This window comes from Verticillium alfalfae, genomic scaffold (assembly GCF_000150825.1).
Source record: "Verticillium alfalfae VaMs.102 supercont1.5 genomic scaffold, whole genome shotgun sequence".
NCBI lineage: Eukaryota > Fungi > Ascomycota > Sordariomycetes > Glomerellales > Plectosphaerellaceae > Verticillium > Verticillium alfalfae.
In genome coordinates this window covers 1,490,623-1,509,687 of record NW_003315034.1, presented here as the reverse complement: position 1 = coordinate 1,509,687, position 19,065 = coordinate 1,490,623, and the positions used below count along the sequence as shown (strand labels likewise).

Here is a 19,065-nt window from a genome sequence, read left to right as displayed (position 1 = left end):
GGTTCCAGTCATTGACCTCGTCCTGGTCGACACCGCCTTCAAGGTTCTCTTGGGCCAAGGCCACCAGTGACGTGAACTCGTTGGACGTGAAAGAGATCAAGGCGGGCCCGGCGCGCGATCCTTGCCCTGCTCGGACCTGGCCGTGTAGTTGGAAAAGATGACACGATCATCGACTATCGGGCCAAATCCCAGCGTGGGCCTCTCCATACGGTCGCCGTACTGTCCGATAAAGTTGGAGATCTGCACCATCGACACCTGGCGCATGCAGTCCAGCTCTGCTTTACCGTCCTCGTCGTCGCAGTCAACGCCGCAGGGCGCCTCGCACCCGACGTTTTGCGCTACAAAGCTAAAGTTAGAATACGAAGGCTCCGCGCCCGCGAAGCTGAAGGCCGTGCCCGACTCCATGTAGTAGGATTGGGCAATGGGGTCCTCGTGATAGGCGTAGGCATGAATGTCGGCGGATATGGCTCCAGCCGAGCGGCCCCACTGCATGATGCGTTCGGGGTCGCCGCCGAAAGCCGCGATGTTGTCGTGGACCCATTCCAGCGCTGCACGCTGGTCGAGAATGCCCAGGTTCTGTTCGCCACCGGCCAGACCACGGGCTCCAGGGAAGCCGAATATGTTTATGCGGTAGTTGACGCTGACGACAATGTGAGATCGCGACCGCTCGACCCACGACGTTGGTATTTGCCAAGGGAGGTTGACGCCGCCGATATAAAAGCCACCACCGGTCATGAAGAAGAGCACAGGAAACCCTCCTTCCGGGACCTCGCCCGTCGGCGTCCACACGGCCAGGTGCAAGCAGTCCTCGGATGTGGCCTCGCCCACCAGCCCGGATGTGTCGTTCTGAGCACCGTTGTAGACCAAGTTCCCTTGGTCAGTGGCAGGTTCCACATGGACTCGAGTGCTGTCACAAACTGTGGGCACGACGGCGGGTACTTGGTCGCATAGCGGTGTTCGTCTGGTGACGAGGAGAGCTTCTGTGGAGGCAGCCAGCGGCGTGACCCGACGGAGGCTCGGCGAACGGAATCGCGCGGAACTGACGCGTGTTGGGGAATTCAGGGTCGATCAGGCCAGTGAAGGTACCAGTAGACGTGCGAACCGTGAGGTCTGTGGTGCCTGGTGAGTCTGGGCATTTCGACGCCTGGCAGCCCAGACCGTTGGCTACGAACACGAAGACGGAAAAGAAGGCAATTCTCATTTTGGGCAACAATCGCGAGGATATATCGAGGCACACCTGGGGCAAATCCTAGCTCGCATGACTACTGCTTGAGCCTGGTTTATGTAGGTTTGTCTATCTGCTGTTCGTGGACAGGACAACCCGCCCCCCACGCTTAAACGTCTCTGCTATCCTGTGATGCTTGAGACGATCCATAGCGGCTTGGCGGGTATGGCCTGTCTGTACTGTGCAACAGCCAAACATCGCTGATAATCCCTCCATAGTACATCATGCAATCAGCGAAGGGCCCCAGTGTAATGGGGGCATACCAGGATAACGATTCGAACGATTCAAACCGGGCTGGGCTTCTTGATTCGAGGCCCTTTGAGACTTGCGATCGATACGCGTAAGTTGGAGAAATGACGATGATTGCAGGGTAAAATGACCCAACCAAGTTCTGTATAGGAAGCTCAGGGATCCGCTTAAAGGCGTAAGGATTAGGACTTGCATGTCCAGAATCCGACCTTCCTTTTTCGTATAAGCTGAGAAATCATTCTGTGCAATGGTTCCGAACGAATGCTTCTTTCTTCTTTCAGCGTACATAAGTAAACACCATGCACTTGCTGCATTTGCCGCATTCGCGGTCACAAGAAGGCTTCTATGTTATGCCCCATGGTTGACTTGAAAACTTTGCCGTATGTTCCCATATGAAAAGGGCATGTCAGCCTCTCTCTAGACTTTGCAGCGGAAGGGACTCAATGCAGATAAATCTGGGAGGTACCCTTATGTCAAGGCTCCCGGGCCCCGTTCTATGAACTGATATATCAAACAGCAGCCTTGGGCGGGATAGGGAGGACACGACTCGGATGAAAATCCCTCTCCAGAACCTGCGCGGCAGCAAGTGAGGCCTCAGCCATTGATTGAGTTCTCTTTTGATCACTCTCGGAGAACTCAGGCCCAAAGACTGCCTTCCCCTCAATGCAGCTAAGAAGAGCATCGCGGCGGGGGTGTGGAACGATAATGTCGTCCATCCACCTCGTAATTTTGGACTTGCTGAAGGCCTGAATTGCCCCCATCATAGCCATTCGTCCACCGAATTCGTAGCTTTTCAGCACGGCATCAATCCCTTCTGTCTGGAGCCATGAGTGGACTAGACCGGACCGCGGGAAGATATTGAAAACGGCCCAGTGAAGACCAAGGAGAAGCACCAAGGCAACGCCGTCCCAGCCTTTCTGGCCGGCGACAAATGTCATGGCTATCAGCTGAACAAGGTTCGCAAACCAGAACCAGGAGGCAGCCATGTCCACGCCCTTGCCGGAAGGTACGAGGAACATAGGCTTGTTGAGTAACGTATCGACAATACCGCGGTCCCCGATCAATAGGTTCCACTCTGTCGCATTTTGGTGGGATGCTACAAGCATGCAGGCGTCGTGTGCCTCGTTGTTGCTGAGATAACCCGGCGGACGCTGGATCTTGATATTCCAGGCGACTGCTTGAGACAAAGCCGAGCTGACGACAACGGCCGCCGTTCCATAGGCGCCGATGAGCCCAAGAAATGCGGACAAGCCCAGAAGAGCTATGAAAGATAGAATGCGAAACCAGGTCCGGTCTCCCAACTTGATGCAGATACCCAGTAGAGTCCGGGCGCTCGACTTCCTTCGGAAATAGAAAACATTGAGGACCTGATAGCGCCTCTGAGGTATCTTGTTTGGTGTGACAGGATCTACGGTCCTGAAGCGGCTCATATGTGACGTGGATGACGCTGTTCTGGAAGAAGAACTCTTGTCGTTCAAGGACTCTGACCCTGTCTGTGCCTTCGCCTCTACTGGCATCGCCGCAAGCTTTTCGGGCATGACCTCGCGCCTCTCCTTTGAGCGTCCTAGAAAATATCGCATGACCGCTGCGCTCGCAGCTCCGTTCGCACAGGGAAACACGCTGCCCCATGAAACGTCCCATACCGTTGTACTGGAACCGCCTCGGGTGCTTGCATAGTCGAGAAATCGCGTGCCATTTCGGAGCAATCTTGAGTAGCCAGAGAATATGCCGAGCTTGGGAAACAGACCAACAGGCAGTGCTGCCATCAAGGCGACATCGCCAGTGGTGAGATAGTCATCGCGCTGATTTGCAAGATGGGTGACGAGAGGCAAAATCGCACCCCATTCAGCGACGATATTTGGTAGAGGGGGTCCAGGGAGGTGCGACGGAATGTTGAGCGATCCTAAGCTGGCTTGTTCGGGCGAGGAAAAAAGGGTGGAAGGCATGACAAGATGCCGTGTTTGAAATGACGGTGAGGAAGCTGTTGGTAGTTGTGAACGAGGAGTCCCAATAGCACCCACCGATGCTGTTATGTACTCGTCTTACAGTCAGATTTTCCGATCGTGAGAAACAGACCTTAGGCGGCCTTGTTCGTTTTTAGGAGATCAGTGATGGCTGTGTCAGATATGTAGAAAGTCGCTTCCAAGACCTCTGAATGGGCCCCCTGTCAAGGCTGACAGAATGTTCAAGGGGCACGACCCAGTGAATGCGCATCCCAGATGCCGCTCCGCCACAGCTTGCATGCATGATCAAAAACTCACGCACTCACTCACAGCCTCAGATGACAATTGAGGCGACGAGAGGCTTGTGCAATGACCAATGGGTCGTGAAGGGGACTTTGGTACTGTTTTTCATGCAGCTGGCCCCGCATATTCCACGGATCCTTCGTCTCCTCTCACATCTCATGATGCTGGGTCGTCTTACGCGACCACGCACATAGAACCACGCGTGGAATTTATTTTACGTTTGACCACCCTGCGCAAGAGTCATTATTTCCATTTACAAATCAAACTTTCTTGCTCTCTTTAACTAGGTTTGGACTCCGCTCATCAAGATCACAAACTCGGCATGGACCCTGACCATAGTATGATTGGGGGCTTGTACCCAGACGCAGGTCGTGTCCGATCCATCCTGTCCGAGGAGTATTCTCACTACCAAACCAGCGACTTGACGGATCGCTTCTTCAGATGGGAAGATTTTCATACAACAAACTTGACTATACCCGCGGCAGAAGAGGGCAAACCCCATCAGGTGGTTCTAAAGTACTACAGCGCCGCAGAGCGAGATTCGTTGATTCGGGGTAAATGCCAGGAACTGTACGATGCGACAGCCAGCCCTGTGGGCCACGTTGAAAGGCTGGATCAACATCTTTCTAGCTATATCCAGTGCGAATGGCGTCCCCAATTTTGTTTGGACGATTTCGTGAGCAGGGTTGTCGCAGTCTTGCAGCGGCTACCAAGCGAGACCACTACGCTCCCAGATAACTTGGGACAATATTCCCCGACCATATTTCGGCGACGAGAACAAGCTATCGCAGTCTCTTCATGTCAATCGATGTATTCCAGGAACGTGATCCGATTGCGGCATACCAAGTCATGGTCCAGGCCCAGGAAGGATTCACAGATAGAGAGCTCCAGGATGCACTCAACGGAACAGGCGAGCTTATACACACCTGCGTCACGTTGGAGGGAGACGGGGTGGGAGATCCGGTTATCTGGATCGTTGTAAGGGCGTACCTCTGGTCATTCTGGCAGCGTGCGAGGTTGCTGTACCTCAGTTGCTTTCTCTTGCAGTCCATGAACCGAGGATTTGACCATGATTCCGAGAGCGCCTACTGGAGTAGGAACTTCCAGGTTTCTCCTGGCCTGTCACTGCGGGCATTCACCGAAGAGACTGCGGCGCTGAAGAAGCGACCCAACATGTGTGGATGGATGTTTGAGCTTCTTCGTGGCGACCCAAAATGCACCGGCCTGGACTTCGACCTCCTTCATCATCGCTTCAGCGAGGCCTTCAGAGACAAGACACCCCGGTGTCGCGCCGATCGGGAGGCAGCTTGCTCCGGTAATACTTGGCGAGATTGCCTTCGTTTCGACCGTACAGAGTCAGCAAACCAGACGGCGCACGATCAGACAACACAACACACTCCTGACAATGAAGAAAGACTCGTATGGAATGAAACATCATACCTCAGTGTTGACGGCGCTCGGGCTGTCTCTATTGAGCTTACTGATCAAGAGTTGAAGTATTGCGAAGCATCAAATCGAACCATGGCTATATCGCATGTTTGGAGCCATGGTCAGGGCGGCCGTCCAGACGTCGGCATCCACAGATGTCTTCATGATCGATACGTGAGGCTAGCCAAATCTCTCGGATGCGACAGCTACTGGATCGATTCGGCGTGCATGTGAGTAATCCGAGGAAGTTTGGTATTTCGCGTCTTTCCTTGTTTCTTGTCTCGGTCTGGAAATTTTGCAGCCCTGTTGGTTGTCGTGGCTGATGCGCGTGTTCCAGTCCTTCTGATGATGAGCTGAGGCGAGAAGCCATTCGCTACATCAATGATGTCTTCTACAAAAGCAAGTGCGTCTTGGTTTGCGACAAGGATGTTATGGATCTTGACGCAAGTGACCTGACGACAGCACGCCAAGAAAGCCTCGTAGCAGCTGTCCTGTTCTGTGACTGGAACATTAGGGCGTGGACTATGCTCGAAGCTCTGAAGGGTCGTGGTCATATCAGTATTCTGTGCAAGGATAATCGCATCATCGAATTTGGAGATGTCCTGAGGCACGTGTGCGATTACGGCCGGATCGATCTCGCAGTATTCTCTCTCCTGCTCCCGCACACTATTCCGTGGCGGAAGGAAGGCATGCAGAAGCTCAAGTCAGATGTCTTTGCCAATGACATACACCTGGAGATTGTGGGTTCCTGGCTGAGTCACAGGCCTGCGAGTCGCAAGTATGATGACGTTGTCATCTGGAGTTTGTGTTTGGGCCAGCAAAGCCAGAGAGCGAGGCACCCGGATCAATTGTGGGAGAAGCAAAGCCAAATCCGTACGGGTTTCCTGATGTCCAGCGCCCCAAGACTGTCGACACCCGGCAGGAGCTGGGCTCCCAGCACAACGTTCGCTTTTTCCGACGACGTGAATGAGAATGTCAAGGGCGTCCACCGTCCCTTTGACAGCAGTTTCACAGCCATCGCCACAGTTGAACCGGAGGGGATTTGGGCCAGGTGGTGGGTGCACGAAATCGAACAAGGCCGTCTATCCAAGCTGCTGGGTTACTACAAAGACAGCGTCGCGACAGAAGGAGAGCGTAGAACGAGGCGAGAACTGGGTCATGTCCGCAAGGTGCTCAATCTTCACGGCCGTTACCTTGCCCTATTGAGGCCGATGTACCTCAGCGTTGGCACTCGTTTTGACGGTGTCCAACAAACACAGAGCTACGCGAAGTCAGGCGTTTTGCTAGCTGTGTGTGAGTCTGAAAAGAAGGAGGAGAAGGCAGAGCCAGGCAACTATCGGTTGAGAAACACGCCGTCGTGGAAGTGGATCTGGCGAGGTGTCTATGAGTGGCCATCTGATGTTGACCTACCAGAGTTCACTTTGCACCATGGGCTGTGGATTGCCTAAATGTCGGTTGCTATTTATGAGGCCACGTCTTGACTTAACAGAACTTTCAATTAACATACTACATGTTCGCGATATCCAGTAACCCGAATTCTTGTCCAAGTCTAGTAATCATTCCGATAGAGAGAATGGGGACGTCAGAAAGGCAATGCATGAAAGAGGTCATTGGTCAGCACGATATCTTTGGCGGAATATGCCCCTGTTCACATTCAAAATTCGTCGATAGCGGATAATGGGAACTGAGCCTCGCTTCCAGGGCGTGGGCGTATCTACGAAGACAAGTAACCAAGAGATTTCGACGTCTAGCTGGGGGTTCAAGGTAAACGATATGAATATACAAGAGCTGCGCATAGCCCTCCTACCTGTGGAGGGGACGATTACAGACTAATTCCTGTGACATATCTAGCAACCGACTGCGAAAAGTGCCTGCGGAAGACCTCTTCACTCTGCCCTCCCCGTCACCAAAGCCAAGCGCCACTTAGTAGGTCTCCCGAGTACCTGCAGATAGACACTATCGCATAAGGTACCTAATGATGACTTATCCCATTCTCCAATAGGATACCCTGTCATTTCACGAACATATGAATTCAGGCTCAGGGTGTCTCTCCGCTCAAGTGACAACTCCCGACGCCAGTCAGCTTATCGATGTGTGAATCATCTCCAGGGCTTGGTCCTGGACTTCTGAAACTTCTGTCTTGAATCGCGTGAGTTTTGGGCAGCAGTATTCCATCGCAATCGATCGGAATTATCAGAAGTAAGAAGGCAGCAAGGAAGTAGAAGGTATGCTCATTGCCACGAGTCTACTTGCATGCTCGACCGTAGCCTGCGTGCGACAGGCACGGCCAACTACCTATGAGAAAGGAGGCTATCGGCGGCAGGATCGTTTCGGAATAGATCGATTAAGAGAAGCAGGGTCAATCACATTGTATGCTGTGAGTTTGGGAGTAGGGAAAGAGGAACGAAGGTTCTATTTAGAATGACTCCGGGTCAAACATTGTTATCATTGTCATTACTACTTTCTTCAAGGTAGCTGTGCATGTATCTGGTGAACTTGCCCAGTCAATGTCCAAAGGAAGCAGGTAGTCCGTTGTAATTGTTTCCATATATGTCAACCTCGTCAAAACGCAATGCCCTCTAATTGCGTGCCCACAAGATTAGGGGGAAGGATCGTTCTGGGTAGAATGTTGGTCACACTTCAAAACCAACTCCAACAATCATGACTTCTTCTCCCATTCAAAACTCCTCCTCCAGTTCATTGTCTTATTCTGCTTTTGTTTTCTTGTCATTTTCGAGCTCGATCTCGACTTTGCTGGCTGCAAGGCTCTTCGAGCAGGGAAGCGTGGTTCTGTTAGGCATTGCCACCTCAACCGACCTATCATGGCAAAACGTTGGACGCTGCCCACGGTTTGTTAGTGTGGTCACGGAGTCTTTCAACACCGTCTTCCTCGGACAATACTCCATATATCCTCATTGCACTCGGTTTTCTTTGTTCTTCAGTATCATAACTCGGTGTCGCTGCTGGAAACCCTTCTCGCTTGAGAGGTTGACAGCGGTCGGTCGCCTCAGACCTCCAGGGGCAGTTGGTCTCTGTGTTCAGTCTCATCATTGGCAACAATCAATGATCCCTGCAAGGTGGGTGGTCCCCTCATGGGGAAACCGACAGTATGAGCGGGTTTGGAGCCCTGTGATGAGCAAATGATCCCTTCCAATAGGAATGAGACCACCCACATGTGTCAGCTAGCTTCGGCTGACCCCCCAAACATGGTGTTCTTTTCTAGGAACAACGACAACCTCAGTCCACGCGCGTGGCGGGTAAACTCGCCAATGAAGGTGAGTTTTCTTCCACTGCGTTGAAGTTGGTCATCACTGGTTGACGCTGTCCTATCAGGTGTCTCGATCGCTTCTCCTATCCTCTCCGTCGTCGAAAACGCACTGGCATCAACATGACTTCGTCTCTGCCACAGCCAGAGAACAAAATTTCAAAGAGTAATAAACTCTCGGAGCGGCATCCAAAACCATTATTCCGCAACGCGGCATCAGACATGCGAAAGGTGACTCACCCTGACTGGACTAATCTGGGAGTTGGTTGACAAGTATTGACTGCTCGTTGATCAAGGAAAAAAGAAGATCCCAGATAGGGTGATGCGATGCATATCCGGGTAGACGAGGGCCGTCATGTTGTTCAGTGCGTAAGCCAGGCAAATTTGGTTCTGGTCGGGGAGTAGCAACGGAAAAAGAAGAAAGAGGCAGAAAAGGAATACTGAGGGCTGAAAAGCATAGATTTATAGAGATGAATCTTGAAAAGCCTCGACAACAAACTTTTCTCACACAAATCATCAGGGTGTTAATGGAAGAACTCAGTTCAACGTCCAGAGAATGGCAAGAGCGGCAAGAGCGGTGGGCATGTGGGGCATGACCAGATCATCACTGGATTTGACCTTGAGCCGTAGTTCGGTGCAATCTGCTTCAAAATACCCCTACGTGAACAGAGGTGATGCATCTCCAGTGATTGCACGCCCCCAAAATGCCATCATTCAAGACCATCGAGTGCCTTAGACATTGTGTAGAAAGGGTGACTCCATGCCCCATGCACCAGACTTCTCTTTTTTCACGGCACTAAGAGGCAGGTTGATCATGGTGCGATGGCACCTGATTCCGACGGTTGACGCTGCTATGGTCAAGACAGTCGGGTGAGCTCAGGCTTTGCTATGTCTATACTCTTGGCCTTTCTAGGGATAGCTTCAGGTCGATTTAGCGGTATGAAACCTCAACGATCAGGGAATGACCAGTCCCATATCCACGATTGATCCATCTCTTGGAGCGGACCAACTCCCCACCCGGCTTGTGGCGGTAGCCAGGATCCTGACGTGTCAAATAGCTCACGTTGCGGATCATTTTGAGTTGAGTCGTCTCCTGTTCCAGTCATGTCATCGATCCAATCTATCTGCCGATTTGTATCACCCGTTCTAGACTGCGTGTTGGTGAGCCCTGAGGCATGGCCATGCATTTCTGCGAGGTCAATGCGGGCGCCATCACCACCGGAGACAGGCTCCTGGGGTTCTGTCGACGAGGTTTCTCGGTCTCGGCCGACAGCTTCTGGATAATATTCTGGGGGCTCCCCAAATGCACCCGGCTTATTATGTGTCTCGCTGAAGTCGAGTCCAGCTGGATCGTCAATCAGAGCTTTCGTCTCCTCGGTGGCAATGACATGCATCAAGTCCGTGAGAACCATTGTCATTTGACTCCATACGTGCGATCTGAGACTGGTGCTCTTCGGAATCTGTATGATCCTCGCTATGCCGCGCTTACTCTCCTGGCCTCGAGCAGACAAGGGGCTCAAGAGGGCGAGCAGACCAAGCATGACGCCCGCGGAAAAGGCGTGCACCCCGACATGAATGGCAGGGAAGCCGAACTGGAAGAGACGTAGAAGATCCGGACGCTTGGCCACTTCTGATGTCCTCGTTGCGGATGTCCAACACTGCTGCTGAGCAATGTTGATGAACGCGCTTGGCACATTGGCAAAGGTAGCTTGCGTTGCCAGCGCAGGTGAGTTTGCTCGCGTAGAAACGCGCGACCTTGGTATGCCGCCGATCGATATCAAGGGACGGAACAGGAGGATATGTACGTTGTCGTAGGACACTTGGAGGGTAAGAGCCTGTATGGCGAAAATCCTTTTCAAAGCGGCGTCCTCGCCGTCCTCAATGGTATTCGGAGGGTGTGACTCTGCTCTTAGCTCGGGGGGGATAGACCTTTCCCAGGCTAACAACCTCTGGTGGAGTTTCGATATCGACTGACAAAGCTCTTCGGATCCATTGTGCTGGGTAAAGTAGATTTGGTGCATGATGGAGTTTGCAATTTTGTACATCTTAGCCTTGAACCTGTTATAGGAGCCGACTGTTACGGGTCTGGACTGCCCGTCCTCATATATCTCGGTTGACCCAAACTTCGGGCACTGCTCGAAACTATCTTCAACGTCAAGTGGTTGCTGAACGTGGCAATCGGTCTCGACGAGCATCGGAGGTGTGCCCCACGACATTGAGATGAATCTGCAGCCGCATATTAGACGCGGGTGTTAGATACGCGCATGTTGACTCACCCTGCTCCAATGAATACAGTCCACCAGACGTAGCGTCGCGTCTGTCTCTCGACGGTGTCGATATCGCCCCAGCTTTCTTCCTGGTTGAGGCCGATGAACTGAGCCGCGCGGACTGTTGTTCCCATGGTGATGAATGCGGCTCTTGACTGGCGGTTCCACATATAATAAGCGCTCAGCAGAAATGAGTAGGAGACTGTATCGACAGTGATGAGGTCCATGGATGGGAGGTACCATCTTTCGGCTGTCAATATCATGCCCGAAACAATCTCAGCTGAAGGAGCTTCCTCGCGACTCCCTGCTCGAGCGCCATCAGGTTTAAACTTGGCACCAATCACGAGCACGACAAGCGCTAGGAGAAGCAGAGGTCGCTGTTTCCTCAACGCAAGCCCGGACTCTGCTATGGGCAGAAGTCGTGCCCGGAGAAAGGGTTCGTGAATTATGCGGATATACCAATGTACCGAGTCATTGTACGAGTCCAATAAAGAGTTGACTACCTCTGTTGGAGGCAGATCAATACCCAAAATGTCAATGACGGGGACCAGCTCAGATTCTGCCTGGGTCTGTCCATGACTGGGAGAGTCTGTCGAGGGCAAGGCATCAACCTCGCGCGTTCGACTCGACGCTGCGATTTGGTACTTCTGAAAGATCTGAGAGGAATGTTAAAACAAAGAACTCGGCTTGTCGTTCCGCCACTGTTGAGCTTGACTACAGCACGAACCTTTCCCACAAGATGTAATGCGGACGCGCGCTGGTCAGGTCGGACGACATCATTTGGCTGTGCATGGGCCGGTGTAGAAACCCTCGGCCTGCCCAACTCCACTGCATCTGCAGCACGGGGCTGCGCAGAAGAACACGGCTCGTCAGTTACTCTCGGCCGAGCATGTCTGGCTTGGTACGCTGCACTTTTGGGCCGGTTGGATCGCCTGACTCCATGTCATCAGTCAATCGGTTGCCAGTAATGTATCTCTCTGCCATTATACTGACCAGGTCCGTTCAGTTGCCTCCGTACATTCTGCACCAGCCCGTATGCACAGTGGACACGGGCGCTGGTAGTCGCACTTGGTGCTCACAGGTCAGCCACGACCAAGCCCAAATTCCAGCAGCGCAGTATTAGATGACGAACTCTCAATTTTTGTCGGCGACAACGACTGCATGCGTGCCGGATCCTCTTCGGCTCCATCAACTGAGATGTTTACCGATCGGCTCGAGTAGTTGTGGCTATATGTGAGGGCGAAGAGGAGAGCCGTTCGGGTCAAAGCTGAGGGGATGCCGACGGCTCAAGTATTACTTAGCTACCTGCTTCAAGCAGGTGCCTTATTAGGGGGTAACGACAGCCGAGAGCCGCCGGCTCTCCTGCCCCACCTTCCTAAGTAAGTGGTTGGCGGGGAAAGGGTCGGTCACCAGTCTCGTCTGACCTGGACGGCTCCTCTTCCCCAGATTCCACTAGCATTCCTGCATAGGATACAGGATGGTGTCTGTTATTTCGGACGCTGTAATGAGTCTGTTGCTTTTCCGAGCCGCTTGGCTGGAGCTTGGCGGGAGCTGTCCCATGATTACGGGACAGGGCAAGCTCGTCATAAATGCACGGTATCTGAGCTGAGCTCCTGGCAGGACTCCCGCATCCAACCAAACGTAGCTCCGGTTTACGACTGAATACCCGAGATAAAACGATTTGAACAGAGAGCTGAGGGAACTGTTTTCCAGGATGACGGGGAAGACTGTTTACAACGCAACGGTCGACTATGAACTTACAAATGTCGATTTGTTGACACTGCTGTTCGGTAGGTTATCCCCACCACAGAAAACATTGAGGCAACAGTCTCATGCTATGTCCTGACACAGATTCTGCCGAGATTCCGTCCAAGGATGATACTATTCTTCACGTTGAAGCGAGTAATCCCAGCAACCGTCTGAGCAAGGCGCAAACCGCCACCCTCACGAGACGTATCGCGTACATCCTCAGACACAACTTCGGCGTTGGTGCCTCAATCAGCGGTCAAGATGTGGTAGTCTGCATCTCTTCCGGAGAGGTCCTCCTTCCGGCTGTATTCTACGGTACTATAGCGGCCGGTGGAGTGTATAGCGCTGCGAGCAGCAGCTCGACCAGTGCGGAGCTACAACGGCAGATCGAGAACGGCGGTGCTCGCCTGCTCGTCGCATCTGCCGATTGTCGTGCAGTGGCTGAGCGAGCAGCTCGACAGGCTGGCTTGCCATCCGACCGGATCCTCATACTCGAAAGCACCGATGGGAAGAGAAGTCTTCTCTCCAAGTCTGGAAAGGATATGTTGTCTGTCTCGTCCTCGGAGCTGCCTTGGGAAAAGATCACGGATCCTGAAATCCTCAAAGGACGTATTATTTGCCTTGTTTACAGCAGTGGAACTACCGGCAAGCCAAAGGGTATGTGGAATCAACGATTTGTAATGCAATCGAAAGGGCATTGACCTTTCTTTAGGCGTCACCATCACTCATGCCAATATGGTGGCACATGCTCTGATCACCCGCTACAGTTATCGAGATTTCCTCAACCGCCAACAGACTAAGGATCCGACATTTTCCTTCGAATACCGAACTATCGCGCACGTTCCAGCTGCGCACATCGCGGGAATTCAGGGCTACTTTGTTCAACCTGCCGTGCACGGAGGTACCGTGTACTGGATGCCCAAATTCGACTTTGTCAAGTTCATCGAGTATAATCGTAGCCTTCGGATCACCATTTTCTTCAGCGTTCCGCCCATTTTCCTATTGATCTCTCAGAGTTCTCTGGTCGGGGATCATTTTCGATCACTTTACCATGCGATCTCCGGCGCTGCTCCAATGAGCCCCCAGCTCTCGCGAGCTGTGGAGAAGAAACTGGGATGCAATATCTCCCAGGTTTGGGGGATGAGCGAGACAGCCGGCAGCGTCACGGTGCAGCCTTGGGACGAGAAGGACGAGACGGGCTGCATTTCGGCAGTCCAACCGAACACAAAACTGCGTATCGTTGACGAGGACGAACAAGATGTTCAAGACGGGATGCCTGGAGAATTCGTGGTACAGTCACAGATAGTGACCCCTGGATACTGGCGGAACCCCACGGCGACAGTCGAATCTTTTACCAAATGTGGCGGCTGGTTCAAAACGGGCGATATCGGCATCCGGAAAACCGGCAAATTCTACATTGTCGACCGCAAGAAGGTATGTAATTGATTACTGTCACTCTTGCAAATGGCTGATAACCTTGAATTTTAGGAGCTCATCAAATATAAGGGTCTCCAGGTTGCCCCAGCCGAGCTTGAAGCGCTTCTCCTGTCCCATCCCTTGATCCTAGATGTTGCAGTCATAGGTGTCGCCGTGCCGACAGAAGAAGGAAGCGAAGTCCCCAGGGCCTACATAGTGGCGGATGTCAACAAGATTTCCGAGGACGAGGTGAAGGCATTTGTCAAGCGCGAGCTGGCTTCGTACAAGCAGCTTCGGGGTGGCGTGAGCTACGTCAAAGCTATCCCCAAAAGCCCCACGGGAAAGATACTGAGGAGGGAGCTACGTGAACTGTTCATGAGGGAGAGCTCCCTTCCAGCTAAGCTGTAAATTTACACGGTTACATCTGCGTACGGCTTTAAGGCTAAGTTCATGAAATATATTGGTAGACGGCAAGTTCGCAATTACGCAACGACACATCGCATATTTTGTTTCGCTCAAAACCAGACTCGAAAACGCGCATGAAGTTTTTGCATTGCGTTATTGCTGTGTTACCAGATCAGCCTCGACATACTGTCCAGCGGGTAACAACAAAACACACAAAGTACAAGAATTATGCCAAGGCGCCAACTATCATAAAGACAACATGCGTTGTTCAAAGCCTTCAGCACCTCATAGCTTTCCAGCTAATGGTTTTTGTGAGATGCCCGCACCCATGAAGATCCTTGCGTCAATGGCGGCTTCGGCCGCGCAGTCAAATGCGCTAAGCTTAGTGTAGCTGACCGCGCTGACATGAGACCGGACGTATCTGATTGCAACGTGAGATGCAATCTCATCATCGTCCGTGCTAGCGTCATACAAAAGGAGTGTTGCCGTCGTAACGACGTCGAGGTGGTCCAAGAGCCACCGGCCACTATATTCCAGCAGTGCCCCATCCGCTTTGGTGCGTGAAATCAAGGCAAGGAGACTCTCGAGTCTTTCGGTAACAGCGGTACACTCATTGGCGAACCTCTTGCTGCAGAGCTTGAGGGTCCTCAAGGTCCAGGGAGCAAAAACATCCTCAATAATCCGGCCTCCTTGAATGCGTTTGTCTTTGAGGACCCGGCCAACGTCATCTGCCATGACGCTCACGGTTCCCTCCCAGATTGTTTGCACGACGGAGTCGCGAAATATCTTGGCCAGGTTCAATATGCCTCCATCTTCATGGTTTTCGCAATAGCCCACACCGCCGAGACACTCCATGTTCGCGCGAAGCCCAGCTACAGCTGCCACGCTTGTCTGCGCCTTGATCACTGGCGTCAGAAGCCGAAGGAGAAGCTTTGCTGTTTCGTCGTTCGGGATGAGTGCAGCGGCTGGGGTGTTTCTCATGACGCTACTACCCTGTTCATTGCAGCCCAAAAGGGCCACACCGAAGAATGTAAGAGCCGTGGCCGCTTGGTATTTGACAGTCTCTCCAGCCATCCAGTGGTTGTGCTGCAGGTTTTCGTACAAATAGGCACCCCGAACCTTCCGAACCTTGGTGTACGCACGGCAGACCGCGAGGCCACGTGCCCAGTACGAGACACTGCCAGCGCCGGTGTAGAGGCGCGTGATGTTGAGGACAGTTGAGATTGCCTTGACGCCCTTCCCTTCCTCTCCGACGAGCCAGCCACGTGCACCCTTCAGCTCGAGCTCAGCGGTCGGCAAACCCTTTGTGCCCATCTTATTCTTAAGCCTCTGGATGCGGATTCCGTTGAGCTCAGAGCCTTTTCCCGCCTTGCGGCGCATGGGAACACAGAACGCACTCAAACCTTTCGGGGTCTGCGCCAGAAGCATGGTCATGTCTGAATCGGTTGCGCTGCTGAACCACTTGAAGCCGTCAATGGACCAGGGTCCTAAAGGCTGTCCGAGAACGTCTTGGCCGCGGCCGCCAGGGCCCTTGAGGTCGGTCGGGGTCAATCTCGTGGCTATAGTCTCGGTTCCTCTGACATCGCTTCCGCCTGATCTCTCGGTCATCCACTGGCCGCTAGTCCAAGCTTCAGATGGGTCAGACGAAACCAGGCGTCGGTAGTATTCACTGAGGACCGCGCGGCGTCCCTTTTCGTCGCCATCATCGTCCCCAATGTGATTCGAAATGAAACGGGCAGACCCATCTGTCATGCTCATCGGGCACATGGTCAGGGTTGATGTGTGGTGCCAGTTGTGATTTACGAGAAACTGATGCACGCGACGGTTGTGGGTGGACGTGGACTTGTCGTAGCCCAGCGAGACAACGCCTGCCTGGATTCCGATAGCTTTCAAAGCTTTCCAACCGTGACACAGGACAAGAGGGTCGTCTCGATTCAGCTCGCCAAATGTCGTGAGCGGCTGCAAAGTCGGCGGTACTGTCTCGGCCTCGACAGCATGCTTCAAAGTGGCGGGCTCCAGCACAGTCCGTGAGATTTCGTGCATGGCTTTGCCCACAACTTGCTGGCTACTGTCTGGCAAGTACAATTTCGCAAGCCGTATAAGGACAACATCGTCCGTGGCCTCATCGTGAGCATTGGCGAGCTGGGGGGACGTGTACTGAGGGAGAATGGTGGGCAATTGCTGAAAGAAGCCCGAGGTAGCCGACGACGCAATAGGGACGCTTGCCATGATTATGGTCGAAGATTCCGTGTTGGAAATGGAAGAGGATACAAGACCCAAGTATAGACAGGTTTCTGGGCGTTTCGAGGGTTGCTGTTGTTTTTGTTGTTGCGTTTGAACCCGAGATCAAGGGGTGGGTTATGTGTTTGACCTGATTGTCAATCTTGGGCCATGCGAAAGCGTCTTAAGAAACCGGAAACCGCGGTCTCTGATATTCGATGCTGTTTCCGAACCTTTCATTGAGATGGTCAGCTGGCATGTCTAATGATCGTGGTGATTAAAGCAGGGGTATGGCCAAGGCTTGAGCCGGTGGCTCACGGCTCACGGCTCACGGCTTCTGACAAACTTGCAGCTTCCCACCACAGCGAGCCGTTCTACTTTTCCATGTGACAGCGCTAGCTTACTATCACAGACTATTCTTGGAGCGATTGAATTGACGTCCGTTGAACGCTTTGGAAAGACTCCAAGGTTCATCGCCTGTTCTGCGCCATCGAGGAAATTGTGGCAGACCCACACCACTTTTGTTCACAACTTCGAGAGGAGTGCCATAAGCTTTTGCGACAGTCTATCGCTTGCTTTGACATTGACTGTAAAATAATTTTCGGCAACGACCTGACTAGGAACCTGGCGAATGTGTCAAGTCACACGATGGCGAGCTCGATGATGCATTGTGGCTTGCCAACGACAAAGCCAAGTTTCCTGTCTCGAAGTGGTTCATTGTATGTGCTCATGCGATGCAGGAGGTTGTGGTATGTTCATGTTAGTCTGCATCTGCAGTACATTGGATACTGGCGAGGGGTGGTGAAGCGCGGCGCAGGATCATGAACCGACATCGTTCGCACATTTGTCCGGGAGCAAACGTTTGGGAGCAAACGCCTACTCAGGTGCAAACTCGATCGGAATGCACATTTGGTCGTGTGGCCATATAGAATTTGGAGCAATATCCACAATATGACGTCCAGTGGTGGTAAACATATTGTGACAGTAGGCGTAGTGAGGAAACGCCGGGAGCCTTCTCGAGATTAAGGTAGGAAGTGGGGAGTTCAGTGGGGAAAGGCGTTGAGTGCTGTCTCGAGGTACGTTTGGGTGGTGCAAAGGTTGGCAGGTAGGTGCACTTCGCTTTTCAAGTCCTCGTCGCCCACATAAGAAGTGACCGATGTCATGGCCAAATCACAACATAAAACAGAAATAGGTAAGCGCTGAGTCTTCTCCTTCAGCTTCATGATGTCAAAATGTAAGGGACTGGTCAAGCATGGTTGGGCTGCACCAGTGGACGGGCTACTAACGGCGCCCGTCTCGGTCCGTTTGTTTATTCGAGGGTTCCGGCCACGCATGGCCCACACTCCCTCTTTCGTAAGCCAGCGCTTGCGTTCCCCCCCAAGGCCCCGGAGCCCTGGACCGCGCCCCCTGGCCACACCCCCGCACGCCCCTGCAAATTACCGATAACGATAGGGGGAAAGTGTTCGGTACGACGTTGGTAGCTGCACTCCCCCAACTCCGCAAATGATGCACAACACAATGGCACGGACGTAGTTGTGTATTTGGGGAAAGCCCGCGATCCGCCTTGTACATAACATAATCTCCCATATCCATGTGGCCAGAGGCTCCGTCGTTGTTGTTCGAGCCGGCAACTTGACACGACATCCTCTTCACACCACCAGACCCGACCACAGATTACAGACCACAGGCCTGACGAGCGACGCACCCGACGAGCAACACCATTCGACCACGTACACTACACCGCTTGGCTTGGAGTCGCAGATGGCTGAGGTGCATGTGACGGTCGACACGTTCCTTACCAGGTTGTTAGATGGAGTCCGTGGTGTTCGACCAGTCCCCTCTCGCCGACTATCTTCGAGGTGTGTTTTCTTTTCCTCCTGTGCCGCAACGCGCAACGCAACCGCCAGATCACTGACGCTTGATCCTCCGTCGCAGATGAAGGCGAAGATGGCCAGGCCGAGTGGGCGCAAGCCGAACCCGATCTCGACTCCTCACCACCCTCGAGCCCCGGCTTCGCACCGACAGGACTCCCCAAGGTCCGCTCACGATTCCGCAACAAGATACCCGAGCCTCTGAAAGTCGAGATTCCGAACCAGACGCCGGCATCACTCAACTACTTTCGACGAAGCTACTCTGTACGCCGTTGCTCTCCCCCTTGCCGCGCTGTGCCGGTGTGGCTTGACTGACACCCGTCTCCCTTTTTCCCCAGACCGCTGTAGCGAACAGGATAGACCGCGCCGACAACTCCAAGTTTATCGAGCAATTTCGCTATACGATTGTCGCATCCCAGCTCCTGAGCGGACACTCAATTACCGGCCATAATCATGCGAGCTCTCGGTACCTGCCGAACGCGGAACACGGACAGGGGAACGACAACGGCCTTCTAGACTCCACCGGGGCTCTCGGTGCAGTATTGGGAGCCCTGGCATTGGCGTTTGCCATCAGCTGGATTGTCGGAGGGGGGTCCCTGACGAAGAAACGTCTCGCCGTTCTGCTTGTCACTGCGGCGATCGCTGCAGGGGTTGCACAGGTGTTCATGCGCAGGCAGTGGTTGCGGTACCGTCGCCCCCAGGCGTTATCTGAAGTCACTGCGTT

General features: G+C 53.1%; 7 protein-coding genes across 7 annotated transcripts in view; 3 read left to right on the top strand and 4 right to left on the bottom strand.

Annotated features, from left to right (window-relative positions):
• Window positions 1-96: 96 nt before the first annotated feature.
• VDBG_04782 (acetylcholinesterase) lies at window positions 97-1,201 on the bottom strand (the record flags this gene model as incomplete). The annotated part of the gene is made up of 2 exons (XM_003005130.1): window positions 97-980; window positions 1,045-1,201. 2 exons carry the CDS (start codon window positions 1,199-1,201, stop codon window positions 97-99), a joined length of 1,041 nt encoding a protein of 346 aa, XP_003005176.1.
• A 782-nt stretch (window positions 1,202-1,983) lies between these two features.
• Window positions 1,984-3,240, bottom strand: VDBG_04781 (conserved hypothetical protein; the record flags this gene model as incomplete). Its single annotated transcript, XM_003005129.1, has 1 exon — window positions 1,984-3,240. One exon carries the CDS (start codon window positions 3,238-3,240, stop codon window positions 1,984-1,986), a length of 1,257 nt encoding a protein of 418 aa, XP_003005175.1.
• A 1,278-nt stretch (window positions 3,241-4,518) lies between these two features.
• Window positions 4,519-6,596, top strand: VDBG_04780 (HET domain-containing protein; the record flags this gene model as incomplete). The annotated part of the gene is made up of 2 exons (XM_003005128.1): window positions 4,519-5,378; window positions 5,486-6,596. 2 exons carry the CDS (start codon window positions 4,519-4,521, stop codon window positions 6,594-6,596), a joined length of 1,971 nt encoding a protein of 656 aa, XP_003005174.1.
• A 2,764-nt stretch (window positions 6,597-9,360) lies between these two features.
• VDBG_04779 (predicted protein) lies at window positions 9,361-10,814 on the bottom strand (the record flags this gene model as incomplete). Its single annotated transcript, XM_003005127.1, has 2 exons — window positions 9,361-10,639; window positions 10,690-10,814. 2 exons carry the CDS (start codon window positions 10,812-10,814, stop codon window positions 9,361-9,363), a joined length of 1,404 nt encoding a protein of 467 aa, XP_003005173.1.
• Window positions 10,815-11,211: 397 nt separating this feature from the next.
• VDBG_04778 (4-coumarate-CoA ligase) lies at window positions 11,212-14,253 on the top strand (the record flags this gene model as incomplete). The annotated part of the gene is made up of 7 exons (XM_003005126.1): window positions 11,212-11,247; window positions 11,687-11,761; window positions 11,902-12,059; window positions 12,370-12,470; window positions 12,532-13,086; window positions 13,142-13,863; window positions 13,918-14,253. The coding sequence occupies 7 exons, from the start codon at window positions 11,212-11,214 to the stop codon at window positions 14,251-14,253; spliced, it is 1,983 nt and encodes a 660-aa protein (XP_003005172.1).
• Window positions 14,254-14,535: 282 nt separating this feature from the next.
• On the bottom strand, window positions 14,536-16,479 carry VDBG_04777 (aidB; the record flags this gene model as incomplete). The annotated part of the gene is made up of 1 exon (XM_003005125.1): window positions 14,536-16,479. One exon carries the CDS (start codon window positions 16,477-16,479, stop codon window positions 14,536-14,538), a length of 1,944 nt encoding a protein of 647 aa, XP_003005171.1.
• A 1,215-nt stretch (window positions 16,480-17,694) lies between these two features.
• Window positions 17,695-19,065, top strand: part of VDBG_04776 (conserved hypothetical protein) — a gene marked incomplete at both ends in the record, with an annotated part of 3,120 nt that continues 1,749 nt past the window's right edge. Inside the window, 4 exons of the mRNA XM_003005124.1 lie at window positions 17,695-17,823; window positions 18,281-18,329; window positions 18,406-18,605; window positions 18,680-19,026. Coding sequence (XP_003005170.1) covers window positions 17,695-17,823; window positions 18,281-18,329; window positions 18,406-18,605; window positions 18,680-19,026 — 725 coding nt within the window. The remainder of the gene's footprint in view (window positions 17,824-18,280; window positions 18,330-18,405; window positions 18,606-18,679; window positions 19,027-19,065) is intronic.